The 19502-nt window shown below is 38.4% G+C and overlaps 1 protein-coding gene and 1 non-coding gene across 2 annotated transcripts in view; both read right to left on the bottom strand.

Moving 5' to 3' along the window:
* Positions 1 to 3023: 3023 nt before the first annotated feature.
* MEIKIN (meiotic kinetochore factor) overlaps positions 3024 to 19502 on the bottom strand; it is a 72234-nt gene continuing 55755 nt past the window's right edge. The window contains exons 12-13 of the mRNA XM_055142020.1: positions 13652 to 13769; positions 3024 to 3325 (exon numbers count right to left, since the gene is read on the bottom strand). Of these exons, the coding sequence (XP_054997995.1) occupies positions 3294 to 3325; positions 13652 to 13769 (150 nt within the window). The 3' untranslated portion in view covers positions 3024 to 3293. The remainder of the gene's footprint in view (positions 3326 to 13651; positions 13770 to 19502) is intronic.
* On the bottom strand, positions 15166 to 15355 carry LOC129406407 (U2 spliceosomal RNA). Its single transcript, XR_008630996.1, has one exon. It is a non-coding gene; the product is annotated as a U2 spliceosomal RNA (small nuclear RNA).

Genomic DNA, 19502 nt, shown 5'->3' with positions numbered 1-19502 from the left:
TTACTAAAATGATAAAGGTTTGCTATTATAGTATAATTGTTCCAACTAAATGGAAAATATTTTCAAGTTCAGAATCAAGTTGCTGGTTTTTGGGTTTTGTTTTTTTTTTAATCTATCTCTTGCCACAGAAAAGATAAAATGTCTTTGTGTAGCCTTTTTAGTTGATGGAGTCAGCTAGGGGGAAAAAGGTAAACTATCCATTAATACTATCTGAATATCAGAACTATAGACTATAAAGATGAGACCTAAGGACACACTTTACTCCAGTAGAAGATTCAACCTCCCTGAAACTCCAGTTGCCTAAAGGTCTCTGCTCATCTGCTTCCAGTGACACACAAAAAGGGTGTTTTTCACTACAGCATTCACTGTTATGAGGTATAAGGGGAAAGAGCAATAAAACTGGGAGCTTCTTTCCTTTAACAGCCATGATAACAGGTATAACCTTAATTGTGCTAAATTTTCCTAGAACAAATTTTCATTGATAAATCTCAGAACATGACATTCAGAATCAAGATGATCAAGTAAATGCAGGGCTTGGCAATAGAGCACATGTCTCACATGTATGAGGCCATGAATTCAATCTCTACAGATACACAAGAAAAAAGTCAACTGAAACTTCCTGATACTTAAATGGAATCAGGATACTTCAGTTTTAAAAACTCAAACTAGGGCAGAAAGATAGCTCACATGACAGTTCACATGCCTACCATGTCTTGAGACCCTGAGTTTGATTCTCAGCACTGCATGCCTGATACTGCCTTCAAAAAAGATAACAAAAATAAGAACACTTAAGCCAATGGTTTATTTCCTGCAGTATAATTAGAGAATGGTATTGATTTCAGGTGCAAGAAAAATTAGTATTTGACAGATATTTCTTGAGTTCTTCCAAAGCCTCAGACTCAGTGACAGGCACTGGGGATTTGGTGCTCACCAAGATAGATTCTACTGTAGGATACATAGTTCTTACTAGTTCATAATAAACAATATGTGTGCAAGGAGCCAGAGAGAGATTAATGGGCTTAAGGTGGGGTTAAGAAAAGCTTGACGTGTACGCAGCCAACCTGGTTAGATCCCTAGCACTTGCATATGTTCCCCTGCCGGGAGTGATCTCTGAACATCTTTAGAAATATCTAAAAATGCTCTAGAAGCTATTAAATAAATAGCAGGATATAAAGAAACTAAAGGCAACCAAATGGGCCAAATAGATAAGGTGGTCAGGAAAGGCTTTCTAAACTATGAATTTAAACTGAGGTCTGAAAAACGAAAATAAACCAGTCATGGGGAAGAGATAGTAAAAGACATTCTGGCATAAAGAGAAAAAGTAGAAAGTCAGAAATAGATTTGAACTGTCTAAATTAAAGCAGAGGCCTATCTGCAGGTATAATATCAGAATACAACCTTCTGCCATTTGCCAAAAAGACTCCTCTTTAAACTTCTTATGTCTACTTTGAGAATAGATGTTTTTACTTTTCCTCTTACCATAATAGATGTATGTCCTCTCTACCAACCCTCAAGCCTTGGACACCAGTTGTGACTCCTTCTAAATTGACCTTCACTTAACCTAATAACATTCCCATATTTCATCTCCATCCAACCTTTATTAGTCTCAAAATAGCCCTGCCATCAAATTCTGACTCTGTATCTTCCTGAATTATATCTGACTGGCCAATTGTTTACCTCTCTGAACTAGCTATACTTTCCTTATGAGCATTATAAAACTATGAGATGTTTATCTCCTTCAGTCATACCAGGTCCTAAGAATCAAGTATCATTCTATCTCACAGCAACCCACCATCTGATTAGAAACCATCCAATATTTTTTCTCTCTCTTTCTCTTACCCTTTCCATTATAAATTTCTTAATTGGGAGGATTGGTGGGGGTTTAGTCCACACTCAGCTGTGCTCAGAGCTTACTCCTGCTGGTACTTGGGCAACTGTTGTGTTGCCCGGAATTAAATGCAGGTCAGCTGTGTACTAGTTCCCTGGAGTATAAAATTGCAGATGTAGAATAGACCTTCTATTTCATTTCTTCTTTCTCCACTGATTATAACAGTTCTGCTTTTAAAACCGTGACAAGAATCACTGACTTAGTTGAGTACTGATATAGGTCTAAATTGGGTCTCAGTTCCATAATTAATGATCTCCATTTAACTTAACAACTTTCCCATATTTCATCTCCAGATGCAAATGTAAACAGCATCACAAATAGCTTTTATTAACGAAGGTTAAGGCCTTGTTAAATCATTTATAAGAATATCTTCATAGAACTGCTATTTTAAAAGAATATTATGCATGGGGCTGGAGAGATGATATAGCATTAGTAAGGTGCTTGCCTGGATGTGGCCAATCCAGGTTCAATACCTGGCATTTCATATGGTCCCCTGAGCATAGCCAGAAGTGATCCCTGAGTGCAAAGCCAGGAGTAATCCCTGAACATTGCCAGATGTGCCCCCCAAAAGAAACTATTAAACTATTCAGGTTAAATAACCTCAAATTAATCAATATTAGAATTTTCTATCACACAGAATGAGCTTTGAAAATTAGATTTATCTACTTTTCTCTATAACATTAGCAAGCCCATCACAGTTAAAATATCATCAACAATTTCACAAGTGTACAATGTTCACAGGGAACAGGACCACTGCTTTTTAGGAAGGGCATTGTTAATATTCCATAAGAAGTTCTAATATTCCCTCTACCCAAAAAAAAGACAACCACCCAAAATCCTACAGATAGTACTAAAAGATGTTACTCAGGAATAAGCTAATAATGTATGATTAATTGTACATATTATACATTCCCTGCTTCAGCAAACCTTGAGTATAGAGTTTCTTTCAGTCAGACCTGAAATTAGGTCTCTCACTCATGTGGTTTCAATTAAGTTCTGTTAAAAATAGCTTGTAATGTAAGCATTTTTAATTTTAGTGCTTCAACAACTTCACTACATTTAATCCATACAAAGGATAAACTTTCAGGAAAATAACAAGAAAAATAACTTAAATCCCTGGTGTTGGCTGAAACAATCTATTTAATGAACAGTCTTCTAATAAAAGCTATTTTTTTTTCTTATTTTACAATGCAAATACATATGTTTTACATGAATACAGAAAAAGTTTCTTATCTTATTAAAAATACAAGAATCTCTATAGAATTTTCACATCAGCACATGTCACATCACAAGTAACTGAAAAAATTAAACTTTTGAATTTCATATAATTTCAGGCAGAATGCTGCTTTATGGACTTTGACTTTACATTCATATCTTCAAAACACTGAATGTTCGGTGATAGACACTACATCCTGCCATTTGTTTTTATTATTATATCTGAAAAAAAAACACAATAAGGTTACTTTACATACATCACCATAACCATGCCACCGAACTCCGCACCAGGGGTGCCCCAGAGAGGGGCTGGTGAGAGCCCTCCCCGCCCCAAGGGACCCAGCCCGGCAGCTGACCTCCACTACCCCACAGCTACCACGCTCTAGGCCGCTTTCCACATGCTCTGGCCAAGCCTCACACATGAGTGAACATATTCCTGGACCACGCAGCCACTTTGCGACCACACAATACATTATCATAAAGGGAAATATATATATGCCTATTGGAGAGCCCGGCAAGGTACAGAGAGTATCCCGCCTGCACAGAATAGCCTGGTAATCTCCCGTGGTGTATTCGATATGCCAAATACAGTAGCAATAGCAGGTCTCATTCCCCTGACCCTGAAAAGAGCCTCCAACCATTGGGAAAAAACGAGTAAGGAAAGGCTGCTAAAATCTCAGGATTGGGACAAATGGAGATGTTACTGGCACCCGCTCAAGTAAATCGATGAACAATGGGATGACAGTGATACAGTGATATACATCACAAGTCAGTATCCATTAATTATTAGTTGTGTTATTAATTACCAGTTTTCAGAGGTAGACACTCTTGCTGCCTAACTCAATCTAGTTTTATCGCATCATGACTTAAAAACAAAATACATCAGCCTTAAAAAACAAAAAGACTGAAATATCCAGGAAAATCTGATGAATAAGTTTGAACACCAGACATCAGTATCCTTGCTATGTGAAGTATGATACATGGATCAGTAACTCAGCATTGACTTGTTTATTAAATGTGTGCAATATTGGGCCTTAGTCTAGTCTCAGTACGTGTTATCAAGAATCCTCAAGCAATTAAAAATCACATTAAGTTTTGGGAAGCACTGGTTAGCCTACTCTCTACCCCCACTGTCTTTACTGAACGCACCTGCTATCATTTCATCTATTAAAGACAACATTGAGCCACATTCATCCTTTCGACATCAAGTCTAAGTAACTTCCCAAGTAGGTAATTACTTTACCCCATGATCTCACCAGTTTTTAACCTCCTCCGCCTTCACACACACACACACACACACACACATTTTCCTCTAACATCACCTAGAATGCATCATTTCTGAAACTTCACAATAGCAGAGGTCTGGGAGTCATCCTCTAACTACTATGTCTCATTATCCAATACCAAAATGCAGTCACTAAGCCCTAACAATTACACCAATAAACATTTTTGGTTTTTTCGTTTTTGTTTTTTTGGCTTTTTTTTTTTTTTTTTTTTTTGCTTTTTGGGTCACACCTGGCGATGCTCAGGGGTTACTCCTGGCTCTGCATCTCAGTAATTACTCCTGGTGGTGCTTGGGGGACCATATGGGATTCTGGAAATCGAATCCAGGTCGACTGCGTGCAAGGCAAACGCCGTACCAGCTGTACTATTGCTCCAGCCCCAACAGTTTTTTTTTAACATTTTTGTTTTAAATTTACTCTTAAATCACACAATCCCTGAATCAGATCATTGATGCAATAGCACAGGAGTCTGCTTTATTTATAAATTTCCCCAGATGATTTGAGCTTTACACTTTACACTTTACACTGAGGTATTTGAACTCAGAATCTCATTTTCTCACATCTCCACTTTGGGACTTTTGTATAAGTCATAGTTTGTTTCTAGGCTCACTTCTTCTCAAGTCACTTTCATACTTCTTGCAAGAATGATTAATTAAAAGCACTTTGAGGGCCTGAGAAGAAAGTACAGCAGGTAGGGCAGTTGCCTTGCACATGACCGACCTGGGTTCAATCCCTGGCATCCCATATGGCTCCCTGAGCCTGCCAGAAGCAATTCTTGAGTAATTCCTGAGAGCCAGGAGTAATTTCTGAGCACCAGCACCATTGGTTATGACCCCAAAACAAAACAAAGTTAAAATTAAAAACGTATTTTGCAGGGATAAAGAGATACTAGAGATTAAGGCACTTGCCTTGCACACAGCCAACTGTAGTTCGCCCTCAGGCACCACATACAGTTCCCTAAACTCTGCTAGGACAAATTCCTCCCCTCCCCCATCAACAAAGAACACTTTGATTAAAACAAAGTCAAGGTCACTATGGTATAGGAAGTTGAAAGCAGTCCAAAATCTGATCCTCAGTTTCTCCTCAAACTCTTAGAGTTCAATGATACCCAATGACCCAATAAATCACCCAATTGTGCCTTCACTGAACTGTTTAACGTTTCTGACATTTTCTGGGAGATTACAAACTTCAGTAAGAAAATGGTGTCCTTATCTTAACATTACCAGCATTAAACTTCTTCCAGCACCAGACAGTCAAACTCAATGAATGTTTGCTAAATCAATCAAATGCCAAACTTTCTGGGGCTAGGGAGACGACTTAAAGAGATGCATGGAGATGACATGCTCTGCATGTAGGAAGCCAACATTTGATGCTGGCACTGCATGGTCTGCCAGCACTCCCAGAAGTGACCCAAAAAAACCTCCAGAAGTAGTGACCTCCAGCACTGTTACATACAACAAACAAAAATAATGCAGAATAGTATGTGTGTGTGTGTGTGTGTGTGTATGAGAGAGAGAGAGAGAGAAAGAGAGAGAGAGAGAGAGAGAGCTAAACACCAGGTTACAAGGTTTTAACAAAGTTAAACTAGATTTATTTTCTCCCAAAAACTGACTGGCATAGTCATCTCCACATTTATATTCGACCTAGACTATATTTACCTATGTGATAAATTCTATACATATGGCATAACCAAATTTACCACAAAATAAAACAGCCACATAATATATTTTAAGGTGTTTCAATTTAATGATAACAAAGAAATGGTTTTCAGAGCTCGCAAATATAGTGAGCTAGACTTGTGGAACTAAGCTATAGAAACAAAAATTATGTAAAAAAATTAGTGCATAGTGATTATTGTTATATTATTAAGTCAGGCACCTTATATCTCTAATCCTTGTAACAACTCTTGAGATAAGACTACTATTATGTAAATTTTATAGATAAAATACACTAATAGGATTTAAAGAAATTTAATCATATGACAGAATATGTATATTTTTAACCTAAAATTGTCCCACTCTTGAGGCCGGAGTGATAGTAAAGCAGGGAAGGCACATGCCTTGCACATGGTTGACTTGGGTTCAATTCTCCCCCAAGTACAGCTAGAAATGATTCCTGAATGCAGAGTCAGGAGTGACCCCTTGATTTCTCCACCATCCATCAACTCTCATCCCTCAGAGTGCAAATACTTATTTATCTCATTTGTCCTATTCTGAATGATACTTTTATGTTATTAAGTCCTAAAAACTCAAGTTGCTCACTGTGTATATACACCCACATATACATACTACAAACTTATACAAATTTAAAATATTTTATTTATCATCTCTTTTGAAATTCAATGTAAAAGTTGAGTTGGGCCACAACCAGTTGTGCTCAGGCTTAATCCTGGCTCTGTGCTCAGGGAATCATTCCTGATAGCTCAGGGGACATATGTGGTGCTGGGGATGAAGCACAGGTCAGTTACTTTCAAGGCATGTGCACTACCTGCTATATTATCACTCTGACCCCAGCATAAAACAAATCTTAAGAATTTCTTATCAGTGGGGCCGGAGCGATAGCACAGTGGGTAGGGCGTTTGCCTTGCATGCGGCCGACCCGGGTTCGATCCCCGGCATCCCATATGGTCCCCCAAGCACCACCAGGAGTAATTCCTGAATGCAAAGCCAGGAGTAACCCCTGAGCATCGCTGGTTGTGACCCAAAAAGGAAAAAAAAAAAAAAGAATTTCTTATCAGGATAGCAAAAGGTTTTATCTGATTATCCAAAAGGCATTATTAGCTTGGTATTAGCCTGATACATAAAAGCAAAATTTAAAGCATCCTATCCTTTTTTCTAGTATGCCATTTTCTACTTATAGATTGTTACCTTACAGAAAATCCTGTGATATAGCTCATTTTAGTCTCTAGAGGACTAAAGTTATGCTCATGTCCTTAGATAATGCAGTGTCTAATATGCTTCTTGAATGAATTAAAATGATAATATATTTGGTATCTATTGGTACAATTGTAAAAAGTATAAAGCAATGCCTGACCAAGTCACTTCTTGGAAAAAAAACAAAAAAGTCTCTATCAGACATATTTTTTTCTATTTGTCCAATTGTAGGTTTGGAGTAAGAATATAGTTGATAGGGCACTTTCCTTGTACACAGATGACCTAGGTTCAATCCTAGTACCACATATGGTCCTGTGAGCCCACCAACAGTGATCTATGCACAGAGCCAGGAGTACACCTGAGAACCTCCAGGTATGACCAAAATCCCCTCACCACCACCCCAATGAGAAATAAATAAATATGTTCAATTGTAACAGGATGAGAAAAAACTGCTTTCTCTGGATGAACTAAGAAACTGAGACTCCTACTTACTCTACTTCCCAACACCTGACAGCTTTCATTCAAACAACTGAGAACCAGCAAGCTCAGTTCTGCTTCTGACTCCACCTTGTAATTAGTTGTGTGAATGTAGGCAAGTCACCTACTGCTCTGGCCAGGTAATTTTTTTGTTATATATGTAAGGAAGAAAAGTAACTAGTTCATAATATATTTCTTAAATTTTAGTGCATATCAACACCCAAAAGGAGAGAGAGAACAAAAGGGAATGCCCTGCCACAGAGGCAGGGTGGGGGGGGGATGGGATTGGAGGGTGGGAGGGATACTGGGTTCATTGGTGGTGGAGAACGGACACTGGTGGAGGGATGGGTTCTCGAACATTGTATGAGGGAAATACAAGCATGAAAATGTGTAAATCTGTAACTGTACCCTCATGGTGATTCACTAATTAAAAAATAAATACATTAAAAAATAATTTTAGCACATAGTATAATTTCCTTGAGAACCTACCAAAAGGCAGATTCCTGTGCCACACTTCTTGGCTTATAATTCACCACATCTGCAGTGGTTCTGATGCAGGTGATCAGAGCACATATACTGACAAACCTTTGACTAAGGCCTCTTCTATCATGCACCTATCTAGCCATAGCCATTCTTAAACCTCTACCCCTCTTCACCTTTTCTGTCATCCCTTATGGGCTCCTCTAGAAATCCACAGTCAGCAAAATTTTGTCTTTAATTGGCATAATGCCAATTTCTAATGAAGCAGCAGCATACTAAAAGGGTCCTAGGCTGTCAAGAGTGAGCTACACCTGCAGTTTTGATTTGATTACTGCCATAATGTAGCACTGCAGCACTGTCATAGGACTTCTTCCCATTGTTCATTGATGTACTCGAGTGGGTATCAGTAACGTCTCCATTGTGAGACTTGTACTGTTTTTTGGCATATCAAATACACCACTGGTAGCTTGCTAGGCTCTGCCGTGCGGGCAGGATACTCTCGGTAGCTTGCCAGGCTCTCCAGGAGGGATGGAGGAATCGAACCCGAGTTGGCCGAGTTCAAAGCAAACACCTTACCTGCTGTGCTATCACTCCAGTCCTACTGCCATATTAGCTAAAACATTAAAACCCAGAACTAAAAATAGGCTGCTGCATATTTAAAATAACATGAACACCAGTTAGCTTGGGGCTTTGCTATTTTTACTAAAGGAAAGGGAGACACAAGTGTCCAGAAAATGAAAGAGAATTATACTTAATAAAGAAACTGCTAAATTAAGTGAAGGTCTAGAAAGAAACAAGGAGATGGCACAGTTGGTTTAACATGCATTGGGGGGCTCTCTGTGAATCACATAGTAAAGTTTGGCCTGAGCCAAAATAGAACTTCCCAGACACATTTCAGTTTTAATTTATTGCACACATAAACCTAGAATTGTGACATACCTAGTGTCATAAATAGTATGACAGACCATAAAGATAAAATTAAGAGAAATTTCACTTTTTTTTTTCATTTTAAATCAGGGATTGAGGCCTCAACCAGCAGTATTTGAGAGCTGTTTCTAGGGCAGAGCTTTGGGGCAGCTCCCAGAAGCACCTGGGGACCATGCAGTTCCAGAGATCAAACCCACAGTTCCCACATGCAGCACATGTGCTCCAGTCCTTTAAGTTATCTTCCAGGCCTTGCTCTCTAATTTCTTTAACTTTTTATTAAAATACAGCATTCTCACAGAATATTACACATATTTCTAACATTCAGCTTGATGGGCTGTCACAAATTTAAACGTCCATGTAGCCAATATGTAGATAATGAAACATCATCACTAGAGGATTCTAAACCGAAATTCCTGTTAATACCTCCTGCCCAACAAGAACATTCTCTATGGTGATTCCCATAACAGTTTATTTTGCCTAGTTTCATACGAGATATAAGAACTATTAATTGTACTTTCTTTTGTCTAATTATGTGAAAATCGCCAATATTGGTTCATGTGGTATATTTTTAAATCTTATTACTAAATAGTATGCCAGTGAACAAATATACCAAAATTTATTCATAATACTATTAGTGATAGCTATCTGGATAGTTTTTTTTTTGTTTGGCACTATTATCCACATCCACACTTTAGTTAATTTCTCTCTCTCTCTCTCTCTCTCTTTCTCTCTCTCTCTCACCCCCCCCCCCAACAATGCGTTTGGACTGTACTGGTCCTTAATAAAGGCTGAGCATCTAATATCGAGCCACCAACTCCCACTGAGAACTAAGATACCCATCATAAATTGTATGTTGTTTGGTAGCATCAAATTATAAAGTTAGCTGTTAAGAATAGCTCACTAAATAGTTACCAAATAGAAAGAGTATGTGTAAGATTGGGTTCCCACAGCTCTTAAAGCACAAGTAAATTATACAGCTAAATGGACCAAATGACTAGAGCCCCACTCTCTATACATTACCTTCTCCTTCCAGCCTGCATTTATGGCATCATGGGACTTCTCTGCAGTCAATATTTTTAATTAATCAGAGAAAAGAAAACTTGAGCTTGGTTAATACTTTTATGTTATATTCAGGTACCATATAAAAGTGGACAACTAATTTTGATTAGTTTGGTTTGATTTGGGAGCTACATCCTGTTGTGTTCTGGGCTACTCCCAGACTGGTATTCCAGGATCTCTCCTGGGCAGTTCTTGGAAGACCACATGGTGCTGGGCACCAAATCTGGATCTCCTGCAAGCAAAGAATATGCTCAATTCCTTGAGATTTCCCTCAGGTCAAATACCTATAGTTCCTTTATGGGTTATTTCTAAAGAAAATTATTGAAGGATTATTGTTCTAATGAGTAGGATTTTGAGTAGTATATTTTGTTGTTTTCTTGAAGAGGAAATGTTCATATGTATAATTATATACTGATTCATTGGTGATGGTTTGGCTGGATTATCAGGAACTTGGAAGAAATAGAGATGACAAAGAAATGTAGGTAAGAGGCACATGGATAGACCTTAACTGCAAAATAAAAGTGAAAATATATCTCCTAAGCTCACCAAAGAATGGTATCAGGAGAGGAGCATTTGAGTAATCAAGTGAATAAGACTACCTTCTCTGTACAGAGCTCATACTTGAATTTGGAAACCTGGTCTCCAAGGTCATCTAGCTACAACCACTTCCTGTTTCCAGTCTGTCAAAAACAGAAACTGACACCTACTTCCCAATATAGCACCATTTCCTAGATTGATCAGCTGGCTATTGGTAGCAGATTGATTGCACTGGACCACTTCCATTATGCAAGGAGCGCCATTTTATTTTTACAGGAAAAGTTATCAGCTAACTTTCCTTAATGACCAGATGTGGGTTTAGTGAAGACAGACAGACTATAGAATGGGTACTGGAAGAAGGTATTTATAACCTTCTTATAAAGGTAGTTATAAATACCTTCTTCCAGTACCCATTCTATAATCACATGACTAGTTGAGCAAAACATCTTTATTTTCTTCCATCTCTTATCCCCATATAATCTAACTAAGATGCATTAATAATAATTAGCTTTTTAAGTACTTTTTTGTTGCATTGAAGCACAGTATGTTATTATTGTCTTTATTTGTAGACTAAATATGATTTAAGGAGCTACATGTTCACACACAGTTGAGAAGGAGTGGATTTAATGTCAAATTAAATTAAATACTAGTCTTGATGTTGCTATGGAGATTTATTTAACAGTTTTAATGGATGACTTGAAATAAAGGAAATTATCTTTGATAATCTGAGTGGACTGGAGCGATAGCACAGCAGGTAGGGCATTTGCCTTGCATGCAGCCATCCCGGGTTCGATTCCTCCATCCCTCTTGGAGAGCCCGGCAAGCTACCAAGAGTATCCCACCCAATGACAGAGCCTGGCAAGCTACCAGTGGCATATTCGATATGCCAAAAACAGTAACAACAAGTCTCACCATGGAGATGTTACTAGTGCCCGCTTGAGCAAATTGATGAACAACGGGACAACAATGCTACAGTGCTACAATCTGAGTAGGACTTACCTAATTAATTTAAAGGTTTTAAGAGCAAAACAAGTTTTTCTGAAAAAATAAATTACTCCTGCAGAGGTCAGAGAGTTCAAATAGGAGGTAAAGCACTTCATATAACTGCTTCAGCAGATCCAGTTCAATCCCCGGCACCACACACAGTCCCATGAGCATCCTACCAAGGGTCACTAATGAACACAGAGTGGGAGTAACCCCTGGGCACTGCCTGGTATGGAACAAACCCCCCTCCCAAAATAAGATTGCTCCCATAAATTGCATCAGCAGCAGCTACCCATGAGCTTACAGAATGCCCACAGTTTTCAGCCAGAATCTTTTAAAATGTAATTCCTCAAATAAACCTCTTTATATATATTTACATATGCATATACATGTATACATATAGCTTGATAGCTCTGCAATTTTTTTGTAAAATTCTGACTGGCATAGCATTTGATATTTTCTCTCACCATGCTAATATTATCAGAGATAGAAACAGAAAGTTTACTGTGTGGTCTGTCCTTAAAAGTTTACAACTTAAGAATAAAATGCCAATAGTTTAAATTATTCAGTTTTAGTATATTACATGTCAAATAAATAGCTATAAATTACTTATTCAAGGAATGAACAAAAAGTGAAAATATCTCTATGGACTGAGTGCTCAGACAGGCTCCGTGGAAGAGATGGGAATAAGGATTAGGAGCGTATAGTTTATTTGGATTGAAGTTATACATAATCTACTGCATTTTAATTGCTTGATTGCCTGTTATTCAAAAATATTTCTGAGATTCAACAAGTAAATAGACATTCTTTCTGAAATGCTGTCAAGTGAATAAAAAGAAAATAAGAAAAAGCTAAACTTGGAGCTTAAAAGTCTGAAAAGGTTGAACTCCTCTCTCCACTACTTGGTAGCAGTATGATTTTGGACAAACCACTAATTATTTTAAGTCTATGTTTTTAATATACAAAACAAACATAATGGCACATATTCTATCATAAAACCATAGTAAGAAATAAGTGAGATATTAATGAGACACAGGTGCCTTTTGTAGAGAAATTATTCAACTAGTGTTTAAGAGAATGCAAACATATCTCCTTATCTTTAAAAACAATGTTTTCTGGGGTGGGAAGATAAGGGAATGGCAGTGAATGCTTTGTGTGCATAAGGACACCAGTTTTATCCCAGACATGGATGGCATGCACTGCATACGAGCAGAGCATTCCTGGGTATAGCCCCGGAGGACCCCAGCATCTCTGGGCACAACGAGCATCCCATCATCCCACCAAGGCCCAAGCACTGAACCTTCTAGCCTGGTTGGTCAAGTACCACCAGGAGTCGCACCCAGGGCCCTGAGAACTAAAAGAGTACTATTAGAAAGAAAACTAAATAGCTCTGTATTTCAAATAGCTATGAGAGAAAGCCAGGGATAGAGCTCAGCAGTACAGTATTTGCTTTGCATATTTGAGGTCCTTGGCTGGATTCCTGGTACCTGTACCAAACAGTAGGTGGGGAAACTAAAACTAACAAAATGATAGTTGGGGGAGAGTCTTGGTGGTCTGAAGGTGCAGCAAATTTGTATATCAAAATCATAAAATCATTAGCAGTAACACTACTGCAACTATATTACCTAAGCAATAAAAGTTTTTTAAAATGTAAAGTTATGAGAGAAGTGTCCTACATAAATACATTTTATATCAATGGAATAAACTACTTTATAAAAGAAATAAGGTAATTATCTTTCAAAAATTATTTGTTCATGTTCAAACTTTTTATAACTTAAACATTTCTACTTTCTGAGATAACTCTCAGTATACATAACCTATAACTGAATTTTGCAAGTAATAATTTACTTAATTTACATAAATAATTTACAATGAAAAATGTGTAATATAGCCTCCAAAAAGTAGAAATTACACTCATACTAAAGTACCTTGAGGGATATCTTTGGGAGGAGAATATTTCTTTTTTTTAAGAGTTTTATTGCCCATTTGTCTAATTCCTGGTGACGCTCTAACAATACAACATATTTCTGATGATTCTGATGAAATCTGAAAAAGAAAGCAAATATTGCATAATCCTTTAGGTACTACATTATGCTATTTAATTAGAAAAGCAAATTGCCTAAATATCCAAATTTTATAGATATTATTCATATAAACCATGCATGCAATGCTTACTTCATTCCAGACTAAATAACTTTTTTAATATATAATTTTTTACTTTATAAAGTAGTTCACAATATTTCATTACATTTAATATTCAAACACCAATCCCACCACCGTTACACCTTCCCATCACCATATTTTGGGTGTTTCCATCCCAAAGCCCAATCCCTGCCCTAAAGTAGAACCGAAATAATATATTTCGTATTGTTTGTTATGAAAACCACTGAAAATGCTACAAAAAAGTATCCTTAGAGGAAGAGTGTGGAGACTGTTATATTTCACCCATAGGCCACTAAGCCCTTCTATAAGAGATCACTTACATGTTGTTAAAGGTTGAGACTTGTGTGCTTTATACGTATATATGTAAAAAAAGGAAATGTATGTTTCCCTCTAAGATTGGTTGCCCCCTACTTTGAACCCTAATAAATATGGTGCAGTACTCTTGGAATGTGGGTAGGATGTGTGGTTGAGGTATTGTGCGACCAGGTAGGGTGTGTGGTTTGAAGTATTGCGCAGCCACATTTGTGGCCACACGGTTCAGGAATAGATTCACTCGTGGATGATGCTCTGCCCAAGTGTGTGGAGAACGGCTGTGAGCATGGGAACATCTGGGTTCTAGAGGTTTTTGGCTGCTGGGGTTGGGTCCCTTGGGGAAGGGAGGGGTCTCACCTGCCCCCCTCTGGGCACCTAAGTGAAACAGCATGGTGTGGGGTCCAGTGGCATAGTTATGGTAAGCGTCATGTTATGAATAACTGGTTTTAAAACACATTTTAGGGGATGGAGTGATAGTACAGCATTTAGGGTGTTTGCCTTGCATGCAGCTGACCTGGGTTCAATTCCCAGCATCCCATGTGGTCCCTGAGCACCACCAGAAGTAATTCCTGAGTGCAGAGCCAGGACTTAATCCCTGAGCATCGCCAGGTGTGACCCAAAAAAGCAAAAAGAAATAATAAAATAAAATAAAAATACATTTTATTGCTTGTTTTTTGGGCCATACTTAATAGTGTTCATGGTTACTCCTGGCTCTATGCTCAGAGATCATTTCTGGTGGAGATTGGGCGACCATATGTGCTGTCAGGTCTCAGGTCAGCCACCTGCAAAAACACTGATCTTACTGTTGTACTATCACTCCAGTCCTTAAAACACTTTCTAATTTAATGCTCACAAGAAAACAGGCAACATATACCATGTAATCCCTATTTTTAAAAATTAAATTTAAAGTTCAGAGAGTTTAAATAATTTATTTAAGCACGAAAAATAATACTTAATTTTCTTTTTTTGTGTGTGCACCATTCCTGGAGGCACTGCAATACCAGGTCAATGTGTGGAGTGGATGGAGCAAGCTCCTATTCCAATCCTAGTTCCAAAAATCCATTTAATATATTGTCCTCAGATAGAGGATGTATCAGCTATTAAACTGAAAAGAACAGATAATACACTTGATCTTAGCCCAAATTCCTAGAATTGATAACACTTAATTTTCAAGTACTCCAAAGTGAGGGGAAAAGTTTACATGATTACAACATAAATTTTAAATTTAGTCCACAAGTGCCACTGGCACCATATAATCTCATTAATGGCCATGATCCAGAGACTCAACAATAAATCTCTCAGAAGAGAGCACAGAATGATATGCCATAGACATGCCTCCAGACCCTGCAACAGGCTCTTTCATTCAGGGCAACCTTTTGGGGGGAGGGGTAAGGTTACCAGCCCCAGCAGTCGAAAACCTCTAGAACTCAACTGCCACCATGCTCACGGCTACTCTCCACGCACTTGGACAAGCCTCACCCATGAATCAATCTATTCCTGGACCACGCAACATCTCATACTTTACACCACTAATATACTTAAGAGTAGCATACCACATTTGGTGGGGTTTAAAGTAGAAGGAAACCAATCTTAGGGGAATATATTTAAACATATATATATATATGTATATATATATAAAAGCACACAAGGATCAACCTTTAACAACATGTTATTAATCTCTTATAGAAGGGCTTAATGGCTCCTGGGTGGAACACAACAATCTTCACACACATTCTTCTAAGAAGTTTTCATTTTTATTTCTGTTTTGGGAAAGGGTTTTGGGTTCAGGATGGAAATATGGTGGTGGAAAGGTGTAATGGTGGCGGGATTAGTGTTCAAATATAAAATGTAATCAAGTATTGTTAATAACTTTATAAAAATAAAATAAAATTTAAAAAAAATTAAATTTAATTGAGTCAAACCGTGGATTTCTTTGATTTCCCAATTCAGGTAGTTTCAAATATTTTTTTTATAAATTTTATTGAATCACCATGTGGAGGGTTACATAGTTCTCAGGATTATGTCAGTTATACAATACTCAAACACCCTTCCCTTCACCAGTGCCCATATTCCATCACCAACCACCCCATTATACCTCCCGCCCCCTCCCGCCTCCCCAGTCCCCGCCCTTGAAAGTGATAAATTTCACTTCGTTTACGCTTTATCTTGGTTACATTCCATGTTTCAACACATAACTCACTATTGTTGCTAGGGTTTCCCCGCAAAACAGAAAAGACAGTCCTACTGTCAAGGAAGCATTTGATAGCTCTCCATTGCTGAGAATGTAGAGATATTAAGTCCCGCTGTTTGTTACATAACTTTTCTATTTCCCCCCACCTCGTCCTGCGCCACCGAGTTCACGCCTGTTTAGTAATCACCACGCTGCCTGACAAAGGGAAAAAAAAAAAACGAAAAAGATGGTTATTTCTCGTCATCAGCCGGCGTGGGGCTCTGGCTTAGTTGATAGTCTGGTAGAATGTCTGCCAGCAGTTTCTGGAACCAAAAGTAATACGCTGGTATCAGCCCCGGCTCAAGATTCCACCAGCGTCCCGCTGTTCCAAGTACATAATAATTTATTCCCTTGTATCCCATTCCCACGCCACCAGGTCCGTGTCAGCTTAATGGACATCATACTATGGTTAACGCCACGCTGTGTTTCTTCCCGAGAAAGAAGGATATTTCTTCTCAGCCGGCGTGGGGATATGGCTTAGTTCAGTCTATAGAGATGGCTACCACTTTGATTGCCTTCAATATTTCAGCAAAAGACTTACTATTCTTGTTAGGATTTCCCACCAAAGTCCGACCAGTTAAAAAGGAGCCATTTCATATTGGTTATGATTAAATGACATAAGGTCACGCGGCCATGGCAGCGGCCTCGCGGCTTTGAATTTCTGTATAAAGTCCAGGGAAAGTACAGCCAGAAATTATACGTCACTACAAACTTTAACCCTATTATGGTCCCCCCAAAGTCCAACCCGTTACAAAGGAACCATTTCATATTGCTGATGATTAGATGACATTAGGTCGCGTGGCTGCAGTAGCGGCCGCGCGGTTTTGGGTTTCTATATAAAGTCCAGGGAAAATTCTGCCTAAAATTCTATCACTACAATCTTTTACCCTTCAACAAAAAACTCAGTACTATTGTTTGGAGTTTCCCCCCATGGTAAGCCCTGCTAAAAAGGAACATTTACACGTTGCTGACAACAGCCGCGCGGTTTTGGATTTCTATATGAAGTCCAGGGAAAATTCTTTTGGTAATTGCATCACTCGCTGGTGGCGCCTGGGCCAGTAGCTCCGAGCACACAGTTTGGAGGCATTTTGGGGGCGCCGCTCGTGTCCAAAGTGGTTCAGTTGCCTCCGGGGTCGATCTCGTGTGGCAGCACAAAGGCTCAAATATTTTCTATCAAATGAATATTCTCTAGAATATTATATTCCTCAGAAATAATATATCTTATTTTTTAGAACTCAGACATAGAGATAAATATTTACCAAGGTCTCCTAAAATTTTAAATGAAGCCTATATGAAAAACTCTTCTACTAGGGCCAGAAAAACAGCATGAGTGACAGAGTGCTGAGCATGTGTGTTACTGAGTTTAGTCCCGAAACACTGCCCTGGTGTCTCCAAGCACCACAGTGCTGCTGAGCCAAGAATTAGGTCCTGAGTTTCCCCACCACCCCTCCCAAGCACTGCTGAGGATAGCCATAAAAAATTAAATTTAAAAACTCTCTGCTGCTAGAAAATTCATAGTAATGGACAGCCACCATTTTCTACCCAGCCTTTATTTTTTGTTCTTCAAGCAGTGAACCATATCATATAGTCAGGAACAGCTAGGAATACTTCTGAGGATCAAGGTGGTTACAAGACCCAAGCCTAGTCAATCAATACATTCCATACTCCTAGGACCCAGTGATAAATTCAGATAAGAACATTGTAAAGGGATCAGCAGGATAAAATAAATGCTCTAAAGTGATCTTGGTTAACGCCAAACTCTAGCTATAACTATTATTATAAAAATAGAAACAATCTTTAGAGGATGGGATCCTCAGGATAATAGAATTTTATTACAAGAAACAAATGATCAGAGGCAGGGTCAGTGTCGTCTCCAAATAGTCTTCAAGATCCAGTTGGGAAGTGTTACAAACAGAAATGACAAATAAAATACAACTTACTTCCTCCTAAAAATTTCATCACAAGAACAACAAAAGAAGTACCAAACTACCTACTATGTGTAAGACTGTATAGGAATATCAAACAATGGATTTAAGTTCTGAAACATGACATTTCAGAAGCCACAAATCAGAACAGAATAACACTGTATAAAATGAAAAATCACTGCCACTGTCACTGTCATCCCATTGATCATCGATTTGCTCAAGCGGGTCCAGTAACGTCTCCATTTATCCTAGTCCTGAGATTTTAGCAGCCTCTCTTTAGTCATCTTTCCCAACAGTGTGACATTAGAGGCTCTTCAGGGTCAGTGGAATGAGACGCATCATTGTTACTGTTTTTGGCATATGAATATGCCACAGGGATCTTGCCAGACACTCCTGTGCGGGCAGTAAACTCTCAGTAGCTTGCTAGATTCTCCAAGAGGGAGATGTCGTGCAGCCACCAACGTGGCCACAAGCTTCCGGGAGCTTGGTTTTATAGTCTAAGAATGTAGGCTGTTGATGGGATTACATGGTGTGTGTGTGTGTGTGTGTGTGTGTGTGTGTGTGTGTGGTGGGGAGGCAGTTTCTGGTGACTGCCTAGATAAAATAATTAATGAAATCTCCTGTACAGACCAACAAGAGACTTTAAGAACTGAAAAACAGGGCCGGAGCAATAGTACAGCTGGTACGGCATTTGCCTTGCATGCGGCTTACCTGAGTTTAATCCCTGGCATCCCATACGGTCCCCAAGCACTGCCAGGAGAGTAGAGCCAGGAGTAACCCCTGAGCATCACTGGGTGTGACCCCCCCAAAAAAGAAGCAAAAAACAGGTTTTACAAAAGAAATAAGAACTCTGTGAGACAAAAAATAAAATTATTAAAATAAAAATTCAATGAAAGTTTACTTTATGAGGTTTGTAGTACAATCAACCAAAAATTCTGGGCAATGAGTTTTGAGCAGAAATTAAGACTGTCACTCTCTAAGCATTTAAACATCAACATAAGATCTTTCATATATGTCTTTTTCACTTTCATAGTTTCTATTTATATTCACAAAGGTTACTGTTTTGACAGCTACTAAATTGTTGCATGAGTAAAACGTGAACTTGTATTGATTTAACTGCTATTTTTTTTTTGCATTTTGGGTCATACT

The sequence above is a fragment of the Sorex araneus genome, chromosome 6 (assembly GCF_027595985.1).
Source record: "Sorex araneus isolate mSorAra2 chromosome 6, mSorAra2.pri, whole genome shotgun sequence".
In the NCBI taxonomy this organism is placed as follows: domain Eukaryota; kingdom Metazoa; phylum Chordata; class Mammalia; order Eulipotyphla; family Soricidae; genus Sorex; species Sorex araneus.
This window is presented reverse-complemented; position numbering and strand designations above follow the sequence as displayed.